The sequence below is a fragment of the Cavia porcellus genome, unplaced genomic scaffold (assembly GCF_034190915.1).
Source record: "Cavia porcellus strain 051 isolate PalLab524CR breed Dunkin Hartley unplaced genomic scaffold, mCavPor4.1 scaffold_27, whole genome shotgun sequence".
NCBI classification, from domain to species: domain Eukaryota; kingdom Metazoa; phylum Chordata; class Mammalia; order Rodentia; family Caviidae; genus Cavia; species Cavia porcellus.
In genome coordinates this window covers 34,680,388-34,700,781 of record NW_026947510.1, presented here as the reverse complement: position 1 = coordinate 34,700,781, position 20,394 = coordinate 34,680,388, and the positions used below count along the sequence as shown (strand labels likewise).

The 20,394-nt window shown below is 36.8% G+C and overlaps 1 protein-coding gene across 4 annotated transcripts; it reads right to left on the bottom strand.

Annotated features, from left to right (window-relative positions):
* Nucleotides 1-6,770: 6,770 nt before the first annotated feature.
* On the bottom strand, nucleotides 6,771-16,433 carry LOC101787140 (T-cell surface glycoprotein YE1/48-like). 4 transcript variants are annotated; one of them, XM_013152936.3, is made up of 10 exons: nucleotides 16,296-16,433; nucleotides 15,086-15,242; nucleotides 14,287-14,345; nucleotides 13,693-13,866; nucleotides 12,129-12,218; nucleotides 10,972-11,190; nucleotides 10,391-10,533; nucleotides 8,865-8,971; nucleotides 7,056-7,214; nucleotides 6,771-6,978 (listed from the first exon to the last, which is right to left on the bottom strand). In XM_013152936.3, exons 4-10 carry the CDS (start codon nucleotides 13,805-13,807, stop codon nucleotides 6,972-6,974), a joined length of 840 nt encoding a protein of 279 aa, XP_013008390.1. In that variant the 5' UTR covers nucleotides 13,808-13,866; nucleotides 14,287-14,345; nucleotides 15,086-15,242; nucleotides 16,296-16,433; the 3' UTR covers nucleotides 6,771-6,971. The 4 variants fall into 4 exon arrangements, with proteins under 4 accessions (XP_013008390.1, XP_063094261.1, XP_063094260.1 ...); XM_063238191.1 differs by having other exon boundaries at nucleotides 13,693-13,825; XM_063238190.1 differs by having other exon boundaries at nucleotides 13,693-13,814.
* Between the last annotated feature and the right edge of the window lie 3,961 nt (nucleotides 16,434-20,394).

Below are 20,394 nucleotides of genomic sequence, written 5' to 3'. Positions count from 1 at the left end.
TCTGACATGTGCTGGTGGCTTCTGCTGGTTGGGATAGCGGTGGCAGACAAAACTGTGCTTACGTGCTGTGAAGCTTTTTTGAGTGCTTTTTAGCACATGCACAACTGTATGGTGTAATCCAGTCTAGCACGGCTCCAAAGACAGTGCAAAGCAAGCACAGTGGTTAACAGAAAACAGTGCAGAGCAGTAACGAGGGAGACAACATGCAGGGCAATACTGAGCGAGGTAAGGCTGGTGTTCTCTCTCTTCATGCTGTCCTGTGCTGTAATTTGTTTCAAATTTTTGTGGTTAAAAAACATGGCTCAGAGTAGACTAGCTTTATTTACATTGAACTTACAGAACAATTCATTTGGTTTGTAATCAACTTGGATTCACTACCAGAATCATTGAATGAATTAAGTTTGTGAACTGAGGTACCACTCTACCAAGAAAATGGTGCAGGAGTAAGAAACAATACCAGGAAGACTTACCAACCCCTAAACTAGCAGTGATAAAGTAAGGAGGTGGTTTTTCCAGAACTAGAATCACAAATCTATCCAAATGAGAGTCTTCTGCTAGAGATGCAGCCAAAGCAGAGGCAAAAAAGAAAAAGCCTACATTCTCCCACCTTCTAGTTAGCACCTCTTACTGACAAAGTTGGTTTTAAAAAAAACATATTTTATGTATCTTTCAAGAATCCCTCCCCCCTTCAAAAAACCTCAGGCTGAGTATGATGATATATGCCTATATTTTCAGTACTAAGAGGCTGAGACAGGAGGATCACTGCTTCTTTGAGGCCAGCCTGGGCTAGACAGTAAGTTCAAGGCCAGCCAGAACTTCATAGCAAGACTCTGTCTCAAAAAAAAAAAATTCTCAAGAGCACATCTTAGGTACTTTCTCAGCTTTGTGTGTCTCTCAGCTTGGTAACACTTACTTAGACATTGTTGAACATGTAACAGTCACCTGAAGATAAGCCTGGGTGATTTGTCTACATATTTGGAGTCTTGAACTAATATTTCCAACTCTGCACATTACTTCCAAACTGGTAGGGACTTTCCACAGGTCTGGAACTGTGCCTTACCACAGGTGTCAATGACAGTTGAGTTTCACTTCAAGATTTATTGGCTCAAAACACTAGGACATGCAGCGTGGAAGGATTAGTCACCCTACAGTGGATAACTAACAAGGGAACAGCTAGGAGTAGATCTGATCACAAACATCCCAGGCCACACATTCCATCTCAGTATCCACTCCCTTCCTTGTGTCTGTGCTTAATCTTATATCACAATCTCATGTTTCCACCTTACAATTACCCTCCACAGACTCCTAGGTTTCCTGTGTGAGAGGGTTGAATGAATATATTTAGATCATATCTATCCCATTGTTACTTGCCCTTTTGGCTGCCCCAAGCAAGAGAACTTCACTCTTTCCCCTACAAGAAAAGACACAAAGTCCTGTTAGTCACAGAATCTACCTCAAACATAAGGCCTCCCAATACTATGCACTCATTTTTTTTGTACTGGGGATCAAACTCATGACCTCATACTTTCCAGGCAAGCTCTTACGCCACTGAGCTAAATCCCCGACCCTACACTTTCTTATAGATGCTACAAAATATTCTTAGCTACTAATATCCTCATTTTTGTAACAGATCATCGGGTTATTGTTGATACTTATCACTTCATGTTCTCACTAAGCTATTAACTTTTTCAGGTAGTACTAAGAATGAGTGTTCTTTACCTAGTACAATGACTTTTTCCATTGTTCCTTTTCCATTTTCTATATAACTTTTTTGGCATTTTTCTTCTCTGCAAAGTCTTTCTTATTAGTGCATATTGGTTACAGAGATAAATGGGTTTCATTTTGGCAGATTTATTGATGTACATAACACACTTTAACCATCTTCACTCCCATGATTCCCTTTTCCCCGCCACACTCCACTTTGCTTTGAGGGGATCAGTACATAGGTTTTGATCATGTCCATCCCACCTGTTACCCACCCTTACCCCTCCACCCCCTTTCTCTCTTCCTCTTTTCTAATAGTCTCCTTTTTTACATGCTTGTCATGCCTTTTTCTAGATTCCATATAGAACATACAATAGTTGCCTTTCTGAATCTGGCTTATTTTTTTCAACATGAAATTCAGATATGTCCATTTGCTTACAAACGGCAAAATTTTGTTCTCTGTGGTGAATAATCCTCTGATATATAAAAATCACATTGTCTGTATCTATTCATCTGTTGGTGGGTACCTTGACTGGTTCCATGTTGTGGCTGTTGTGAATTGTGTGGCAATGAATATAGTATACTGTTACGGATTAAAAACTGATGGTCAGTTTAATACCAGAAGAATTAAATCAGCATTGTGCTGAGTATAGATGGCTCACCTGAGGAAAGTTCCAGCATAGAGACATAGAATAGAAGAGCTGGGCATTGTGCGTTCTCCTAAGTGTTGCTGTTTTGAGCCATTGGTTCTTCTATAAGAGCTTGTCATGGCTAGCTTTCCCATTATGAATTCAGCAACTATCATTGGAAAAGCTTGGGATCTTGTCACTGAGAGTGCAGTGGTTCACTTTGGGGGAGCCCAGGTCCTTACGCTGAGCATCGTTTCCTGGCTCTGGAGGGGAAGATGCGATGCGTGCTGTTTAACCTCCAGGATGAGCTGTTACACTGGCCTCCTGGTATGTACTCCACTGTTCTTATCACTGGAGGAGCTGGGGACCTCCATGTCACTGAGGATGGCTCTGGGACTTTTTAGGGCAGCCCTGGTCCTTATTTTGAATGTGACTTCTCATCTCCAGTGTGGAACCCTCAATCTACTGGCACAGCTCCTTCACTCAACTGCCATAGACTTTCTACCCTTCACCTTTGACCTTTGGGCCTTCCCAGTGCAGACACATAAAACAGACTGGCATGAGTCCTTGTCATGGGCTCTAGGCCTCCATCTGACTCATACAGGACATTGCTTTAGGATCCAAGCTGTAGGCTGAATATTCAGTCTTTAGTGTGGTGGACGGATTTCCTGCACTTTCTTATATGTAACTCCGGGTGACCATCATAGAATAGTATTATAAATTCTGTGTCCTGCATGTAATTGTTCTCTTCACAACCCCTGACTACAACATATACTGGTTTTAATGGAGTGGTACAGTTGGATCAAATAACAGCTCTGTTTTTAGTTTTGTTTTGGGGGGGAGTTGAGGAATTATCATACCAATTTCCATAGTGGCTATCCTTATTTACCTTCCCACCTATGGTATATAAAAGTTACTTCTTCATCACAAGCTTGCCAGTAGTTACCATTTTTGTATTCCCACGACATCTATTCAGAGTGGCAGGAGACAGAATGACAGTGTCATTTGGGTTTGCATATCCCTAATGGCTAATGATGTTGAACATTTTTCATATACTTATTGATCATTTCACTTCTCTTTTTGGAAAGTGTTTGTAAACTTATTTGTCCATTTGTTCATTCACTATTTTATTTTTTGGTATTAAAACTTTTTAGTTTTTATATGTTCTAGGGATTAGTCTTGTATTGGAAGGGTAAAAGGTAAACATTTTCTTCCATTCTGCAGGTTGTCTTTTTACTTTGCTTCCCTTACTGTGCCAAAACCTTTAAATTTTGTGTAATGTGAGTTGTTGATCCTGCTACTGTTTCTTTTAGCTATTGGAGTCCTATTAAGGAAGCCTTTGCCTGTATCTATATGTTCAAGTGTTGTCTTTCTGTTTTCTCCTAACAGTTTCAGAGTTCCAGGTCTTATACCAAGATCTTTGATCTATTTTGAATTGAGATTTTACAGAGTGAGAGACAAAGATTCAGTCTCAGCTTTCTACGGGTTGATTTTCAGCTTTCCCAGGACCATTTGTTAAAGAGGACTTTTTTCAACATAATGGCTGCATTAATCAGTTTCTTGCTGCTATAATAACACACCCCAGACTGAGTCACTTGTATATAAGAGATTTATTCAGCTTCTCATGTTGGAGGCTGGACATCCAGGGTCGGTGGTTTCTTCTGTCCAGGCTCTCTAGTGAGGGTCTGTGCCACATGGCAGCTATTATCATGGCGGAAGCAGAGCAAAGGGAGCACTCACATGGGGAGACAGGAGCCGGAGAGTAGAGGGGCGCTATCTTGCTCTATGCATGACAGTGCACTCTCAGGAAGAGCGTTAGTCCCTTCCCCAGCAGCACCCCAATGACCCAGTGACTGAGCACTACACCTCTCCCCCACTTAAACTGACACCAGTGACAGAGATCTGGCACACAAACCTTGGGGGACAAACTACACCAAAACTGTATCTGTGACTAAAAGAGAGAATCTATAGAGTCATTTCTCTTAGTGCAGATGAAGGCATACAATAAAAATGAAATCCCACACACAAGGAAACTTAATAAAGTAACAGTGGAAGGGCATTTCCTCAACGTGGTCAAAGAAATGAAAGAAAAAAATTACAGCTGACCACAAACATAATTTTGAAAGGCTAATACTTGCTTGTGTAATGCTAGGAAAAAGGAAAGGAAATGTACTATTGTCAATTCTCTTTAACATTGTACTGAAGTTCCTAGTTACTGCAATTAACCAAAGGAAAGAAAAAGAAAGCTTTCTATATTCTTAGAATAAATACATGGTTGTGAACATAGAGCAGAAAAAATCTTAAAATGCCACAAAAAAAAACTACTGAAAAAAAATAAAATTAGCAAGGTCAGAGAACAAGGTAAATTTGTGAAAAGGAATTTTATTTCTACAATCCAATAATAAACAATTTGGAAAAAAGTTTAAGTATCTTTTAAAGTAACACCAAAGATCCCATAAATTTAACACAATGTATATAGGATTTATATAACAAAATGTAACACATTGCTGAGAGAACTTAAAAAGGAACTGAATGGAAAGATAAATTATAGTCATAAATTCTAGCACTTAATATTCTTAAAATATCAGTTCTTCCAACTTAATCCACAGAGTCAATGCAGTTCCAGTTAGAATCTCAACATCATTATTTAAGAAATTTTGAGTAAGTGTAATAACATGAAATAGCCAATATATTTTTGCAGATAAATGAATTTGAAGAATTAACATATTTCATCACAAGGAATTCGGTAATAATAATTGAGACATTATCGTGTTACTGCAAGAATTTAGATTACACAGGTTACTGAGACTGAATACAGAATCTAGAAACTGAGCACACTGATATAATCAATTAATTTCTTTTTTTTTTTTTTATCGGTACTGGGGATGGAACTCACGACTAGGAGCTTGCAAGCAAGGCATTTATGCTGCTGAGCTAAATTCCCAGCCCCTTAATCAATTAATTTCTGTAAAGACACTAAAGTAATTGGTAAAACAGAAAGGATTTTCAAAAAATAGTGTAAAAACAACAGATATCCAGATGGAATCATTGTGAACCTCAACCCTCTTCTCACACATATTCACTTGAAATTAACATAACTTAAGCATGTAAATTAAAACTTTAAGCCTTCAAAAAGCAATCACAGCACAAAATCTCTGCAATCTTGATACATCAAAGATTTTTAGATGAGAAACAAACATTAAAAAATGAAGAGGCAAGACACAGACTAGGGAAAAGTATAGTACATACATTTACTAAAAAGTTTATATCCAAATTATATAAGGAATTCTCACAGCATTTTAATTAGAAAACAAAGTCAATTTTTAAAAGTGAAACAAAGATAGATAGTTTCCAAAAGGAAGTTTACAAATAACCAATCAATACATGAAATGGTACTCAGTATCATCTTTAGATAAATGCAATTAAAAATCTACACAGATACTTGTGTACAAATATACATGGCAACTTTATTTATAATAACCAAAAATTGGAAACACATGAAATATCCATAGGTAAATAAATTTTTTACATGGTGGTACACTTATAAATAGGATACTATTTTGTAACAAAAGAATGAAATATTGATACATGAAAAACCAGGGATTAATTTGAAAAACGTGTTCAGCAAAAAGAAACCACATACAGAACACATGAAGCATGAAATTGAGCAACAGGCAGGGTGTGTTTGCAGTGGAAGAAAGCATGTCACTAACTGCGAACGGCCCTGTATCTGTGAGAGGCTAGAAGGAACCCTCAGAGGTGATGGAAATGCGCTATGTGTCATTTCGATAGTGTAAAAGAAGTGTGTGTATTTGTTAAAACCTTTATTCCTCACGACTCCAAGATGTTATGCTTTATTATATGCAAAATATAACTCAAGATTATTTTTAGATTCTCAAAGTCAAGAAAAACAAGGAGGGAAGAACTTTTTCAGACTGAAGAGCGCTAAAAGGCGTCACGACTGAATGGATGGGCATGGAGGAGAGAGACCTGCAAGTGATACTATGGGGCCAATAGAACCTAGATGACAGTTTGGGTCAGAGTACTGCGCCAATGCTAAATTTCTGGATTCTGATCACGGCAGCAAAATATAAGCAACTGATAACTATACAAGGGATACATGGGAGTGTCTTATAATATACTTTCAACTATTCAGTAAGTTTGCAAATCATTTATAGAAATATAATTTTTTTAAAAATAGGGTAATCTAGATCAAAGAAGAAACATATATAACTATAATGTAATTGTTGCCTAGTATTTTGATCTCACTAAGTTGTCCAGCAAGGGCTCAGACTTGAGATCCTCCTGCCTCAGCCTCCCAGAGTGTTGGGATTACAAGAATTCACCAATGTGCCTGCTGTTCTGCTTCTCTTTTATGATATCAGGATGACAAGATTTCGAAATGATTTCCCCTATGAATAAGGAAAAGACACAAACTGTTTATCAAGGTTCTTTAATTTGTCCTGTAAGTAGTTCAGGTACAGAAATACTAATTTTTCAAGGTGATCAAAGAAAAGGGAAGCGGCTCCCAAAGACACAGTCTCCACCTCTTCTGCAGGAAGAACAGTGGCTTCTGACCTCTGAAGTCACGTTCCAAAAGAACGTTTTCTTCCCTCTCGGGCTCATCTCCATAACAGACTAAGGCCTGCAGTCGAAGTATTGATTTGTAAGTAATTACAAACTATTACAGGAAACACAAAAACGACAGCACTCCATATTTACCTTTCTTCCTTCCTGCACACCGAGGCAGGGAAAGTAGCATCCATTCTCTTTTCACAGATACAGGAGTAGGCGTTATCACAGGGAATACTTGATATTCTTGCTGAAGTTAAAAATGCACATTTTCCATCCGTAGGAAGTTTATTCATTATGGTAACATTACTGTAGAACAGAAAACGTAGGCAACTGTATAATTCTGAAGTTTACCATGACACAAATAATGATTTTTTTAATTACACTACGTAGAGCATGGAAGTATTAACCATAAATTCATCATTAAAGATCTGCTTTCATTTTTAGCCCATTAATAGAATAATGGCCTATATGCCCCATTCTGTTCCAAAATGGCAGGTCTTTAATCATCAGACAAAAGTAATTTGCAATATTATCATGCAATTATGAGACACCAGGCCTGCTTTGCCAATTGCTTTCAACAAAAATAAGATATTAAAAGAAGAAGCATATTTTTGCCACATAGACAATCAGGTCTCATATGCCTATATTTTAAGAACAAAAAGAGAATTAGAATATAAACCCACATAAAGTTTATTTGATGTTTTGTTTCATTCTCCCCACCCCGCAGATAACAGTTACGTATTTGTTAAAAGATGTGAATCCACTGAATACCCCTTCCAAGCAAGACTTCTGTTTCAGCCAAATGGTGTACCAAGTGCCAGAACTCTTCCTAATAAAGACAGTTTAAAAAGAAAAGATTGGACTCTTGTTCAGTCAGTTCATACCCTGGTGAGAAGCAATTCCTAACCCGGCTGGAGTTTAAGGAAAGGTGAGGAGTTTGAGGGTAAGTGAAACACTGCTACCAGTTTTCCCAGGGGGAAATCATAGGATGAATTCTAAATCCACCCAAGACTTAGATTCTAAATAATGAATCCACCCAAACTGCATAAGGCTGAGCCTTCAAAGGGATAAATTTTCAGCAGAAATAACACTAGAACTGTCTTGAACCTTGGGTTTAAACAGAAGAGAAGCTCTCTCCTAAGAATTCAAACCAAAGCATTTTTCATGTAATTTACTACCGGAAGAAAAACAAAGAAATAAAGAAGAAAAATAAAACAAAGTAGCCCGTGAGGCATAGACAGAACACATAAGACATGTTAATAAAGGGAAGGTAAACTGATAATCACTAAAATTGGTTATGGATAAGGTTCAGCAATAAAGTAAATGTGTGATCAACATGGGCTGAAAAGGAAGAAATGACCAAGTAGATGCTCACTATACACAGAAACACATAGAGCATAGAGTCAGCATTCTGAGGTGTTAAATTCACCGCCAAACTGGTGATACCTGTCTGACCTCTGCCCAAAAACACAGAGTAAACACATAGCTGCTAAGTAGTTAAATGGAAAGCTGAAGTTGTGACCAGGCTCACAAGATTCTGCTTCTCTCCATTAAAGAAAATGTGTTCCTCACCACGAGAACCTCTTGAGACCTTGGCCTTCTTACTGAGACCTCACACCTGACCCCAGTAACCACACCACCACCGAGGTCCAAAGATTTCTTAGAAATCAAGATAGCCAATCACTTCCTATCAGCTTAAAATTTGTTTTGTTTTATTCTGTGCACCTGCAACACATACTCTAGAGCACTGTGCCTTTGTTACGATTAGTAACTGTCTGACACTTCTCTTCCTTTTTGAACTGGGCTTTCTCAAACACCTTTCACTCATTGTCCCTGTTCTGATAACCTCCATTTGGAAATGGGATTGGCTGTCAGAAGTTAGAGAACATGCTTTTAAATACAATCCACCCAACACCCGCATTTATGGTAGACTCCAAATACACTCCAGAAACTCACATTCCAGAAGAGCGGCCAGCATCCATCCACTTCCATCTGTTTTCACTTGTGTCAAAAAATAGCCCAGTCCAGTACTGCTTTGGACGAACCTGGCGTGAAAGGAAGTCCTGTAAATGAAACAAAATTTATCATGGAACAAAGTCTCATCTTTTAGGTGAACAAGAAGAAAGCCAGGCAGAGGAGTCAGCTGTTCCTGAGGCCAGAGCTCTCCTACTTCCTCACCCTCTCTCCCCTCAGCCCCTGTGTTTGCCTTTTCTGAAGTGATTTTCCACTAATACATTCTTTATCTTAAAAATGAATATCAGTGACACAAATTATTAAACATTCAGAAAAATATAAAACCTAAGTGTTGTGCAATTGGATATTCATTAAATAATTTTGTACACTTTATGACACTACTCAAACCCATGTGCCAGCATGCTGAGGGATTCTGAAAAATGATGATCTCATAATATAAAGTGAAAGAAATAATCTTCAAACAAATTGATCAAAATAAAAAGGGTACGTGAAAATGTGCATTAAAGCTTCTTCTAAGAGAAAGACTTTCTGTAGTTTAGTAGTTAGGAGAAAAGAGGCGATATTTAAAAGTATTGACTAGAGTTAAAATATAGTTCTTCATAGTGACACAGCACATAATGTTTGATTAAATGAGTGAATATGTTTTAAATTATAGGCTTATCTTTGTATTTTACTCTATCAAACAGAAAATTATATCATGACTTGATATTATTGTTTTTTATCAAATTTATATACAAATTTTGTGTTCTTTTCCTAAATGATAAATAGTAGTTTCAGGCTAAATTTTATTTCTCTATGAAAACACATATTGAGAATGCAGATGATTTTCCTTAGTAATCAATAAAAATTAAATTTTCAATATGGTAGCATTGCTAATATATTTTTACTTTTTATAATTGTCTTTAAAGACACATCTTTATTTATCAGAACACTGATCAAATAATTATTATCTAATGGCAGATGCAATGAAAATCACCCCAAACCTAAATGGCAACATTGGTTAATACATTCATACTTGACATTATCACCTCTATTTTTTTTTCAGACAGACCCAGAGAGATTAACTAGTTTACCTAAGCTCATCTGGCTAGTATGTGGTAAAGATGGGTGTTATCCCCAGTCAGTTGCTTGGGTTCCTAATGGTAACACCTAGGTTATGCTGCTTCTTGCTTTCTGGTTGCCACTCAATAGGAATAAACAATTATTAGATCCACTTTACCAGTGAGCTCAGTTTTATCCAGAAAAAGACATACTTCTCCATGAGGCTCTTCTGCAGACACCTTAGAAAGAGAGCCTTAGAAAGATGGCAAGGACCATCATAATAGATGGTATGTACTGAGCAGTTAGTAATTAGCAGGACCCTATGCTTCTCAGCAGGCAGATGTCTCATGAGAGACTCCTAACTTACAACAGTGGCCAAAGACTAGTTGGAGGTCCTCATTGTCTTAGGCCCCAGGCTGGGAGACAAAGTCCAAGAGAATAGAAGTGAATGTAACAGTCTATATTACCTGTTCATCTTTATCGTCTATCTTCAAAAGGGATAATCCTTGATTTTGACAAATCTGCTTACATTTCTCCCAGGTTTTATTATCAATAATAAAATAATAACACTTTACTCGATAGCAGGTCAAGCACACTTCACAAGTTTTCCCTACAACATAGAAGAATCATTAAATTTCTTGTTACCGAATATTTTGTAAATCAGAGCAATATATTTATCAGACTTGTGTAACTAAATAAAAATGCCATAGCTCTCAGTAAAATGATAATACACAGTTCATCAAGATTCTGGATTGCCAAGAGGTATATACATTCCCATCTTCAATGTAGCATGATTCACAATGGACAGGAAACAACCTAAGTATCTACTGCTAGATGAAAGGGGAAGTAAAATTTGTTTACATATGAGGAAAGTATCCTCTAAAAAGAAGTAAATTCTGCCATGTAACAAGATGAATGAACCTTGAAGATGTTGTGCTCAGTAAAATAAATCAGCCATAGAAAGAAAAAAAATATTTATGATTTCACTTAAATGGAGTATCTAAAATAGTAAAATTCATAGAAGTAGAGATAAAGATTTCCAACATACCTATATTTTCCAAAGGTTTTGCAAAGATTTTATCTTTCCCGTGACCTCTGCTCCAAAAACAAAACTTTAGATCCGTTTTTTCTTTATCCATTTTGTTTTTAAGAATGTTGCATTCTGAAGTCACATTTTTCAAAAGTTTTTGTAAAGAGCTTACATTTTGTGTAATGTGAGCTTGGCTGAGGTCTTCCAGAACTTTCTCCTTTTCATTTTCTTGAAAAACTAAAGTTAATAACATAGATATGATACAAAAAATACTCATAATGAGTAATATTAAAATTAGAAAAAGTCTCACCGTGACAACCAACTTACATTGCTACTTTAATTAGTAATTTGACATTTAGAAAGTAACACCTCTGTGAACTGACCAAAGAAATGGAAACATCAAATTTCTCACTGTTAACAAGTTAAACAAAATAAATAAAATAAAATATCTGAGTAAAATTATGATGATAATACCTTATGTCTTAGATCTTATTTAACAATGTATCATTTACAAAAAAAAAAAAACAAAGTAAAAGTCAGCTCACTAAAAGCTTCTGAGGAAAAAGTCTGAATTCAGAATCATGAAGAGATGGCATCATTATGATTAGAACAGATGGAATATCCACAGGATAAAAGAGAGTAATAACCAGATATCTAATTTGATCAGAGGGTAGCATATTAGTGATTTTCTCTAAAACTGTGTAGGAATTTAAACAAAAGAGAAAGCTTAAATACAAAATCATTTTACATTCAGATACAGATTCATTGTAAACCATTTCCTCATTATACGCTTAGGAGAAAATCATGAGAAGGCCATCACTCCTTTCAAAGAGCTGTTTCCCCATGAATGCTCATCTCAGAGTCACGGTGACCTAAACTCAGATGGCAGAACGTCACTAAGTTCTCTATCGGAAGGAACATGGCATGGATAAGATGGAACAAGACAGCTCACCACAGCCTTAGAGTCAATGAAATAGAGAAACAAAAAGTTTCAAATAACACTGTGACACTGTGACGGATCCTGGAGAGAAAAAAAAAAAAAAACTAACAAAGCCCAGAGGCCTCTGGGAATTCACTGATGACAGACAGGAGACAATGGATGGAACATGGCTAATATCTGCATGATTCATGTCTAATGCTGGTAGATGTGCGAAAGATGTATCTCAATTACTCACTCTTTGTCACCAACAGGACAACTGCCAGCAACAAAAGTAAGCAAAGGATCCCAAGAGCTGCTGCAATGAGATGCCAGGGCACTGTAAATCCTTTAGATAAAAAAAAAAAGAAGAAGAAAATTAATCATCAGGGAAAGAACGCGGTCTACTACTAACATTATCCAAGGACACCACTGAAACCAGGGGACAATATTTTATAAAATGATGCTATACAAACTGATTTAAATTTCTAATATAAGAACGTCAGTTTAAAGGGCTGGAGATTTAGCTCAGTGGTTCAAGCACTTGCTTGGTAAGTGCAAGGTTATGAGTTTAATCCCCGGTACCAAAAAAAAAAAAAAAAAAGAAAGAAAAGAAAGAAGAAGAAGAACAAAGAAAGAAAATAATTATAGTTTAACAAACAGAACTATAGTTTTAAAGTTTTAGACTTCTGGAAGACATACAACCATTGTCAAAATTCTACATATGGAACCATTTCTATATGATTTCAAAAGCACCAAAGGCAATAGACATAGTAAAAATTAGAGTATCCAAATTGGCATATATGCTCCTCCATGTGACCACAAAATCAATCATAAAGAGAGAAGAAAACTCAACCAATAGTCTTGAGAAACTGGTAATAAATCATGGATACTCTGAAGCTGGAAATATGATAGGGGGTCCATCCTTAAAGGAGTTTCTAGAAATCTGCTTCTTTTCTTTGTCATCAGCTCTACTTTTCTCTAGACAATACTCTACTTATCCTTGTGCTCATGAGATCTTTATCATCAGAAGGTTGTACCCTGGGCCTGGGGATTTAGCTCAACGGCATAAGCGCCTGCCTTGTAAGCATGTGGTCGTGAGTTCGATACCCTGTATCAACAAAAAAAAAAAAGTTGTACCTCTATCTATCGCTAAATCAAAGAAATAGAAGCTTTCAATTTAGAGTTTAATTATGACAATATTTGATGTGGGAGAATAGAAATAAAGAGGGAATAGAAAAATTAGAATTTATCTTCTGATCTAAACATTTTTCTCATTTCACTGCTATTAAGATTTGGCAAAAAAAAAAAAATTTTTTTTTCGTCTTTTTGAGACAAGGTCTTGCTATGTAGTTCAGGCTGGCCTTGAGCTCACTTTGCAGCCCAGGCTAGTCCCGAACTCACAACGACCCTCTTGTCTCAGCCTCCTGAGTGGTGGGATTACAGGCATGCACTACCAAGCCCGGCTAACATCTGGTAAATTTTAAAACATCTAAAACACTTTTATCTAGGTGCAAATATTGTTAAACATACATTTTTCATTTTTCTAAATCTGTTATGCAGCGTTTCTTCAGACTTTATTTTCAAAGGACTCACAAATTCTTGACCATATTTGAATAATAATCATCTCCTACTTTCTCAAATTTAAAAGAATGTATTTATCCCTCTGTTCTCACAGGAGACTCCTATTCTGCTACACTGTCCCATTATGGTTTTGTACTGCTAGCTGACGATGAGAAGGAGAAGGTAAGACTTTTTCTCCAAATGTCAAAAACTTAGAAAGTCATAAGAAACAGGTTATGTTAGATGCTTAGAACGTATACCTTTGGCCTCAGCTTTTCTAGGCCTTTCAGCAACATCAGGTCTTGGTCTATTTTGTGCCTCTGAAGGAGACTGAAGAAATCTCAAGGTTGAATAAGTCACCTCTTCATTGCTCATCTTTACACTAGAAGAGAACTATGCTTTGCAGTAAAATTTTGCTGTGAGACAATTACTGTCTAGAAAAAAAATTAAAACGTCAGCCCATGAGAAGACAGGGATATGTACATGTGTCTGTGGACACGTGTTTATTAATACCTTTAAGTGCCTAAGGCTTGTAAACTAAGCCAGATTTATGCAGCTTTCAACGTTTCTGTTCAAATCATTTATACTTCCAATGGTCACAGCCATGGTTATTAGAAAATATGAAGGGAACAAAAACTTCTACCAATACATTACTGTCCTATTGACCCAACCAGTTTTGCTCAAAATGGCAAATATATGCTTTAAAATATTAGGCAAAATGGGTACCAACTCAAATCACTAAATACTATCAATTCAAATAAGAAGAATTCAAAGCATTCTGAAAAAATGTAAGTATGTTTGGTCTTTAGAAACATACACATTTCAATATGCATGAAATATAAAAATATTCTTACATTCTTAACAACTGTACGTGACTCCAACGGTATTTCCCAAAGTGTGCTCTCAATACTCACTGAAACAGAATTATCTGAGGATTAATGTTTCAGATTCAATACTCTGTACAAAATTGGTAAATAAAAATCTCTTCTTTGGAGACTGAACACCTCTATTTTTAATTCCCAATGATCCCATGTATTTGAAAATTTTATAATTTTCTAGTATGCTGTTGCTAGAAGAATCTATGTGAAAATAAAATTTGTCAATAAGCACTCACTATTTAGCATCCATAAAGGATAGAATCTAAACAGGTATCAATATAGAAATAAATATTAAATAGTAAATATTTAAATTTTTTTTTGACATTAATCAGTAGGAAAGACGATCTCCAGCAAACAGAAACTGTGAAAAACAAACTGCACATATAACCTTATTCTTTTCTAATTATTTTAATTTATAAAATTGCTCAAACTTAATTATTCTCATTTTCCCTAGTTTCCTAAGAAAAGGAAGACTTTTATAGAATCCTTCAAGATGGATAAGATAACATGTAAACCATTAGGACCAAGTAAAAAATAATTTCTCCTTCTTCCCCCAATTCCTCTCCATTTTGACAACACAAAAAGATCATAAACCTTCTATGACTGCAAACTAAAAAGTTTACATCTTTTATAATTAATGTACTTCTCAGTATGCAATTAGTAAAGAATGTTTTTCTATCAACCTCCTTCTCATGCCATTTGTAATGAAATTCTACATCTCCAGAACAAAAGAATAACGTGCTCAAACACCCAAAGGAATAAAAACAGATCTTACCTGTATATGAGCTATGTAGTGATGCCAGTAAAAGGAACTGACCCTAAAAGGAGACATATACTGGCTTTCACTGTCCTAGACCTCTTAGAGGTTATAAGATAAAAGGCGGAAAGGAAATGCCTTTGAATGATGCTCCAGCTCAAATTTTCTCCCCCTCCTGTTGAACGAAATGAAAAGAGGAAATTGTATGATTTAAAGCTGATGCTGACGGAAAGGAAAGATGGTCATAGGCTATACATTCCTCATTCTGAGCTAAACAGCCACTTGGTTCTCTGAAAAAATAACTTTAATTTGATAACTAACTTGATTAAATTCACATTAATGTTACTTCTTCAACCAAGTTCAAAACATGACCTGACTGCTGGTATTTCCCAGTGTTAGGACACTTGCCTAGAATGAACACAGAAGGCCCTGTGTTTGAGCCTCGTACTTCAAAAAATAAAATATTAAGTAAAGTAAGATCTAGTTGAATACGAAGAGCCTTAGACTCAGAAAGGCTTTGATATTCAATAAAGCTCTTGCTGCGAAGTGTGGATTCTGGAACCAGGCAGATATAGTTGAAATACCAGCTGTAGCTCCTTTGTGTGGCTTTGTAATTCTCTATGTCCTGGATTCACCATAGTGATGATAGCCTACCAAGGCTGCTATGAGCATTTGCTAAGTAACGGGCTTGACTATAACATGGCATACATACAGTAAACTCTTACTGAAAGTAAAATACTATGATTTGAAGTCCAAGATTCAAATACTTCCTAACCATAAAATTTGAACAAATCTTTGTGAATCTTCAAGGCTCAGTTTCTTCTCATGTTCAATAAGAGTATCTTCACATGTTCAGTAAGAGTGTCACCCATTTCATTGGCTTGGGGAAATCCAATGCAATTAGCAGTACAGATAGGACTACAGATAGGATGCCTTACATTTTAATTTTTTTCTTTCTGCTTTTATTTTCCTTTCCTAAATTTCTACAAAGAAGCCACAGGACTGCTATCCAGACATCCTGAAAAACTTCTATGTCTTGAATATGGTTTGTCCCATCAAAACTTGTGTTGAAACTTAGATCCCAAAGTAACCATATTGGCATGTGGGCCCAAAAGGGAAATGTTTGAGTCACAGGAGACAAAGCCCCATGAATGAATTAATGCTGTTCTCCTGAGAGAATTCACCACCTCACAGAACAGTCCTTTTATGCTGTCTCTTACATACATACCTAGTTACCCTTCCACGTTCTGCCATAAGTTAAAGCAAAATGAGGCTTTCATCAGAAGTGACTCTCTGATCTTGAACTTTCCAGCCTCCAAAATCATGATCTGTATAGAATAAACCTCTTGTAAATGACCAGTCCCAGATATTACAGCAACAAAGAATTAAGGCACAGTGAGCTAGGTTTTCTATTCTACCATATCAAACTTGGAGTGCAGAGGTTGAAAGGTGGGGATGATACATTAACATAATTTAGGAGCTGGAACACATATGCACCTCTGCTCTAGAAAAACCATTCCATAGCCTCGAATCTAAAGATTCTTTTTTTACTTGCCCCTGGTGATTCTAGTAATGTTATTTTCTGTTTTGATTTACAATCCTTTAGTTGGTGAGAGGAAGGACAATCCTCAGGGTGCAGGCTGAACAAATACAGAGCACATTTCTTTTTTAAAGATGTTTTACATGTTGTTCAGCAGCACTAACATAAAGTCCAGAAGGGTGAATACCATATCTATCTTGTTGATTATTATAAAAGTAACCCAAGAGGTATGATACCTACCAACATACTTAATGGACAAAGAGGACAAAGTTAAGAGAACTTCATTATAAAATCTGAGATCTCATAGTTTTAGAAAGAGGCAGAATGATACCAATTGGAACACCAGAGTGTGTAGCTGCTACCTCTAAGTTCTATTTTCTTTTTATTACTAATCATTGCATTTCTAGCAAAGGCAAACTTCTTTTTTTCGGTGAGAAGATAATATTAGAGGATAACTAACTTCAGATGGGATGGATTGAAACTCCTAACTTGACTCTGATTAAAACAGCACAACATCAAAGTACTAAACGTTAACACAAGCAGGTAAGGAAACAGAAAGATGAGAAATCTAAAGAATTTTTTGAATTGTTTTCCAAAGTTCATTTTTGTGCAAAACACATATATGCACATAAACATGAATATATAAAGTTTTCATTTATTTTTCTGCAGCCTTCAGAAACCACATTCTACCTATTCTTTCCTACTGATACAGTTAGCTAGAGACTTCGCACACAGCTGGCCACACCCTCTAACCTTCCGGTCACACTTCAAACCTCAGTGGCTTGATCATGTCACAGCTGCATGCTGCTCTTCCTGTCCCCAACTGAAGTGAAGACATCTGGAATAATAACTAGGTGGAGGGGAGTTTGGAGGGCAAAAATCACTTCATTAGGAGAGTAATCACTCCTGGTCAGGTTCCCATTTCCTTATTTTTCCTAATACCTTTTATACCACTGTGCAAATTTAAGACACTAAATTTCAGGCTCTAATAGTAAAAAATGAAGACACCTCTATTCTCACATTTCCGGTTCCTCTAACCACTCCATTTGTCTTTTCTTTTAAACAGGGTTTTACTATGCAGCTCAGGCTGGCAAGCTGGCCTCTAATTCAGTGAGCCTCCTGCCTCAGCCTCCTAAATACTGGGATTATAAGTGTGCACCAGCACACCCAACAACTGTCCTTTTTAAAAGACATTCTAATGCTCTGGATTTACAACACTCTTGTCCCAGATGAGGCTCCAACAATAAAAGTAACCAAATGGGGACACCTCAGAATTAAATAAAAATAATAAAAGAATAACAAAAAAGGGTATCAGATGGCTGTTTGAATTCTGTGCCACTAAGGAATAAAGTACATTAAACATTGAAAGTATTCATCTATAATTAAGATTTTTGGTCCTTAAATCAGGGCTCCCCCTACCGTATAACCCAGTTCAGAGAAGTGGGACAATGTAGATATCCTTCGAGCAGCTCTCATTTGGGGTGTCTGCCCAGGCAGGCTCTGAGGTCACCATCAGTCAAATTATTCTTTTACCTTACATTAATATTTTAGTTACATGGGGTGCAAAATTCTAGTTTATTAGCTATTAATGTTACAATCAATTAATACTAGGGATCAGTGGTAGAACGTATAGCATAATCCATATTCATACTCACATCTTCAATCAAGACAAAACAGTTGAACAGTAAGCTGGTGTATGTGAACAGACCCAGCTCTACATCAACAAAATACTTGCCTATTCACTTAGCTATAAGAAGCAGAGGCACAAAACCTGGAAAGTCAAAATAAAATATAGTCTGCCACAAAAAGAAAATGTACACACACTTCAGGAAATCTGATGTTTGTTCAACAGATGGTGTTACCCTCATAATGGTGACCCTAGAGGATGTTGTATATCACAGAAAACCCACCACACTGTTGGCCCTTAGAGACCAAACTGTAGAAGCCAAAGGTAACTAGTATTAAACTCACAATGTCTCAATGAATTTAGTATTAAAATGTTTATACAAGCTTTCTTTTCTTGTCATGTGTATAAATTTGGGGGGCGGAGACTGTACACTTAAGCAGAATGGGAGTTCAGTCAATCATTGTGCTGTGTGTGCAGCTTTGGTCAATCAAAGTTAAAGTGTATCAGGCTATACATCGGAAAATAGAACCACAGCTACACCACATGCAAGAGACACACCCTCATCTATGTTTAACTTTACAGTTCTCTGGTGTATTCACATGTGGAAAGATTTGTGGTAAATATAGGTTCCCATAGCAACCAAATGACCACTACAGACTAAATTATGAGTTTAATAATAATCTGAAGGCAGTGAGGACAAAGCAAAGTAACCAAGGAAACTTCTACAAATCACTTACTACACAAAAACAACTGTTAGCAGGGCAGAGTGACACATGCCTGCAATCTGACTCTAGGAAGTTGACAGGACAAAAAACAAAAGTTTGCGCCCAGTCAAGACAGGTTAGCAATTTACCAAGGCCTCATCTCCAAGTTTTTAAATATTAAAAATTTTAAAAGGCAAGAAAGAGAAACTTCTAGGTGTTAGGTACGTGGTTTACCACCCCACGAAGGGAAAAGGTGGATGCTGATGCACCTACAAAAGCACTGACTAGTGCATGAGGTCTCATTAAGGGAGGAGCCAACAAGGAACATAGATTGACTGATCTGAGTGCAATAAAAAACTAGTTTCACCTCAAATTAGTACTACATAAAATTCAGTTCCCAGTGACCACTGCCTATCAGTCAAGAGACAGCTCAAACAACATAGAAAATCAAACACAAAAATATGAAAAAAAATGCATCCTAAGGACCTGATCTCTAGTCTTGATCTAAATAGGTTTGGTGTAATAATACCGACACCAGAAGGATCACTATGAGTTCAAGGCCAGCCTGAACCACAGTGTCTAAAAACATTAAAATGTAAAAGTACATAATCAATATGAGGAGAATCAGTGTAGTGGGAAAGAACAAAATAAATAAATAAATAGTAGAAGAAAGAGAGCACAGCACTTAGTAAATTAAAGGTTTTTAAATCTAAGGACTATTTCTTCCCAACCTTGTTCAGTCTTTGAGAGGATAATCTTATTCAACAGGAACCAAATGCCTGTCTTGAGGAACACCCTAACTGACCACATGAAGGGTTCAAAAGCAACTGCTCCCCTTTCTTCTGGCTGACATTTAGGTGACAAGGAGAATTATAAAGTCTTTTACACTGTACGTTCACCAAGACCTGCAACTTGAACAAAAATAATCACACAAGAAATCTCAGGCTAAAGAGGACTGTCCTGCACAATGATGTGGAGAGCAGCTGACTTAAAGAGAATGGGCATGCATTTTCAGAGAGCACCAGGAACCCAGCTGTGCTCAAAGGCAGACAGGCTGCGTGGTCAGACTTCAAAGTAGGTGCATCCAACCCATAGGCCTGCCCAGCTACTAATGCACCCCAGAGGCTCATAAACTTTGAACACCATGGTGTGATTTTCAGAACTCTTTCATGCCTGAATTGCAAGGTGCCCAAGCAAAGACTACACTGGTTACTATGGTGCTCTGAACAGAGCTCAGTGCAGTACCAACTCCTATGCCCAACACATCCAGTCCAATCAGAACCTGCATGTATTGGACTGCATTCACTTGACCTGCCCAATAAAATGCTGTGACTGCTACTTCATCCTACTGTGAAAAGTAAAATTTAACATTTCTGATAAGCACCTTAAGAACTAAGAATTGCAGCTTCCACAAAACTGATGCTAAAACATTAGTCACAAAAGAAAGGTTAAAATC

Coding starts and splice junctions, on each gene's coding strand:
- LOC101787140 (XM_013152936.3), bottom strand. CDS start 13,807: ATGAGCAATGAAGAGGTGACTTATTCAACCTTGAGATTTCTTCAGTCT. Junction 10,534..10,971: donor AAAACCTTTGGAAAATATAG/GTATGTTGGAAA, acceptor TCTATGTTGTAG/GGAAAACTTGTGAAGTGTGC. Junction 8,972..10,390: donor TAGACGATAAAGATGAACAG/GTAATATAGACT, acceptor TTTCATTTACAG/GACTTCCTTTCACGCCAGGT.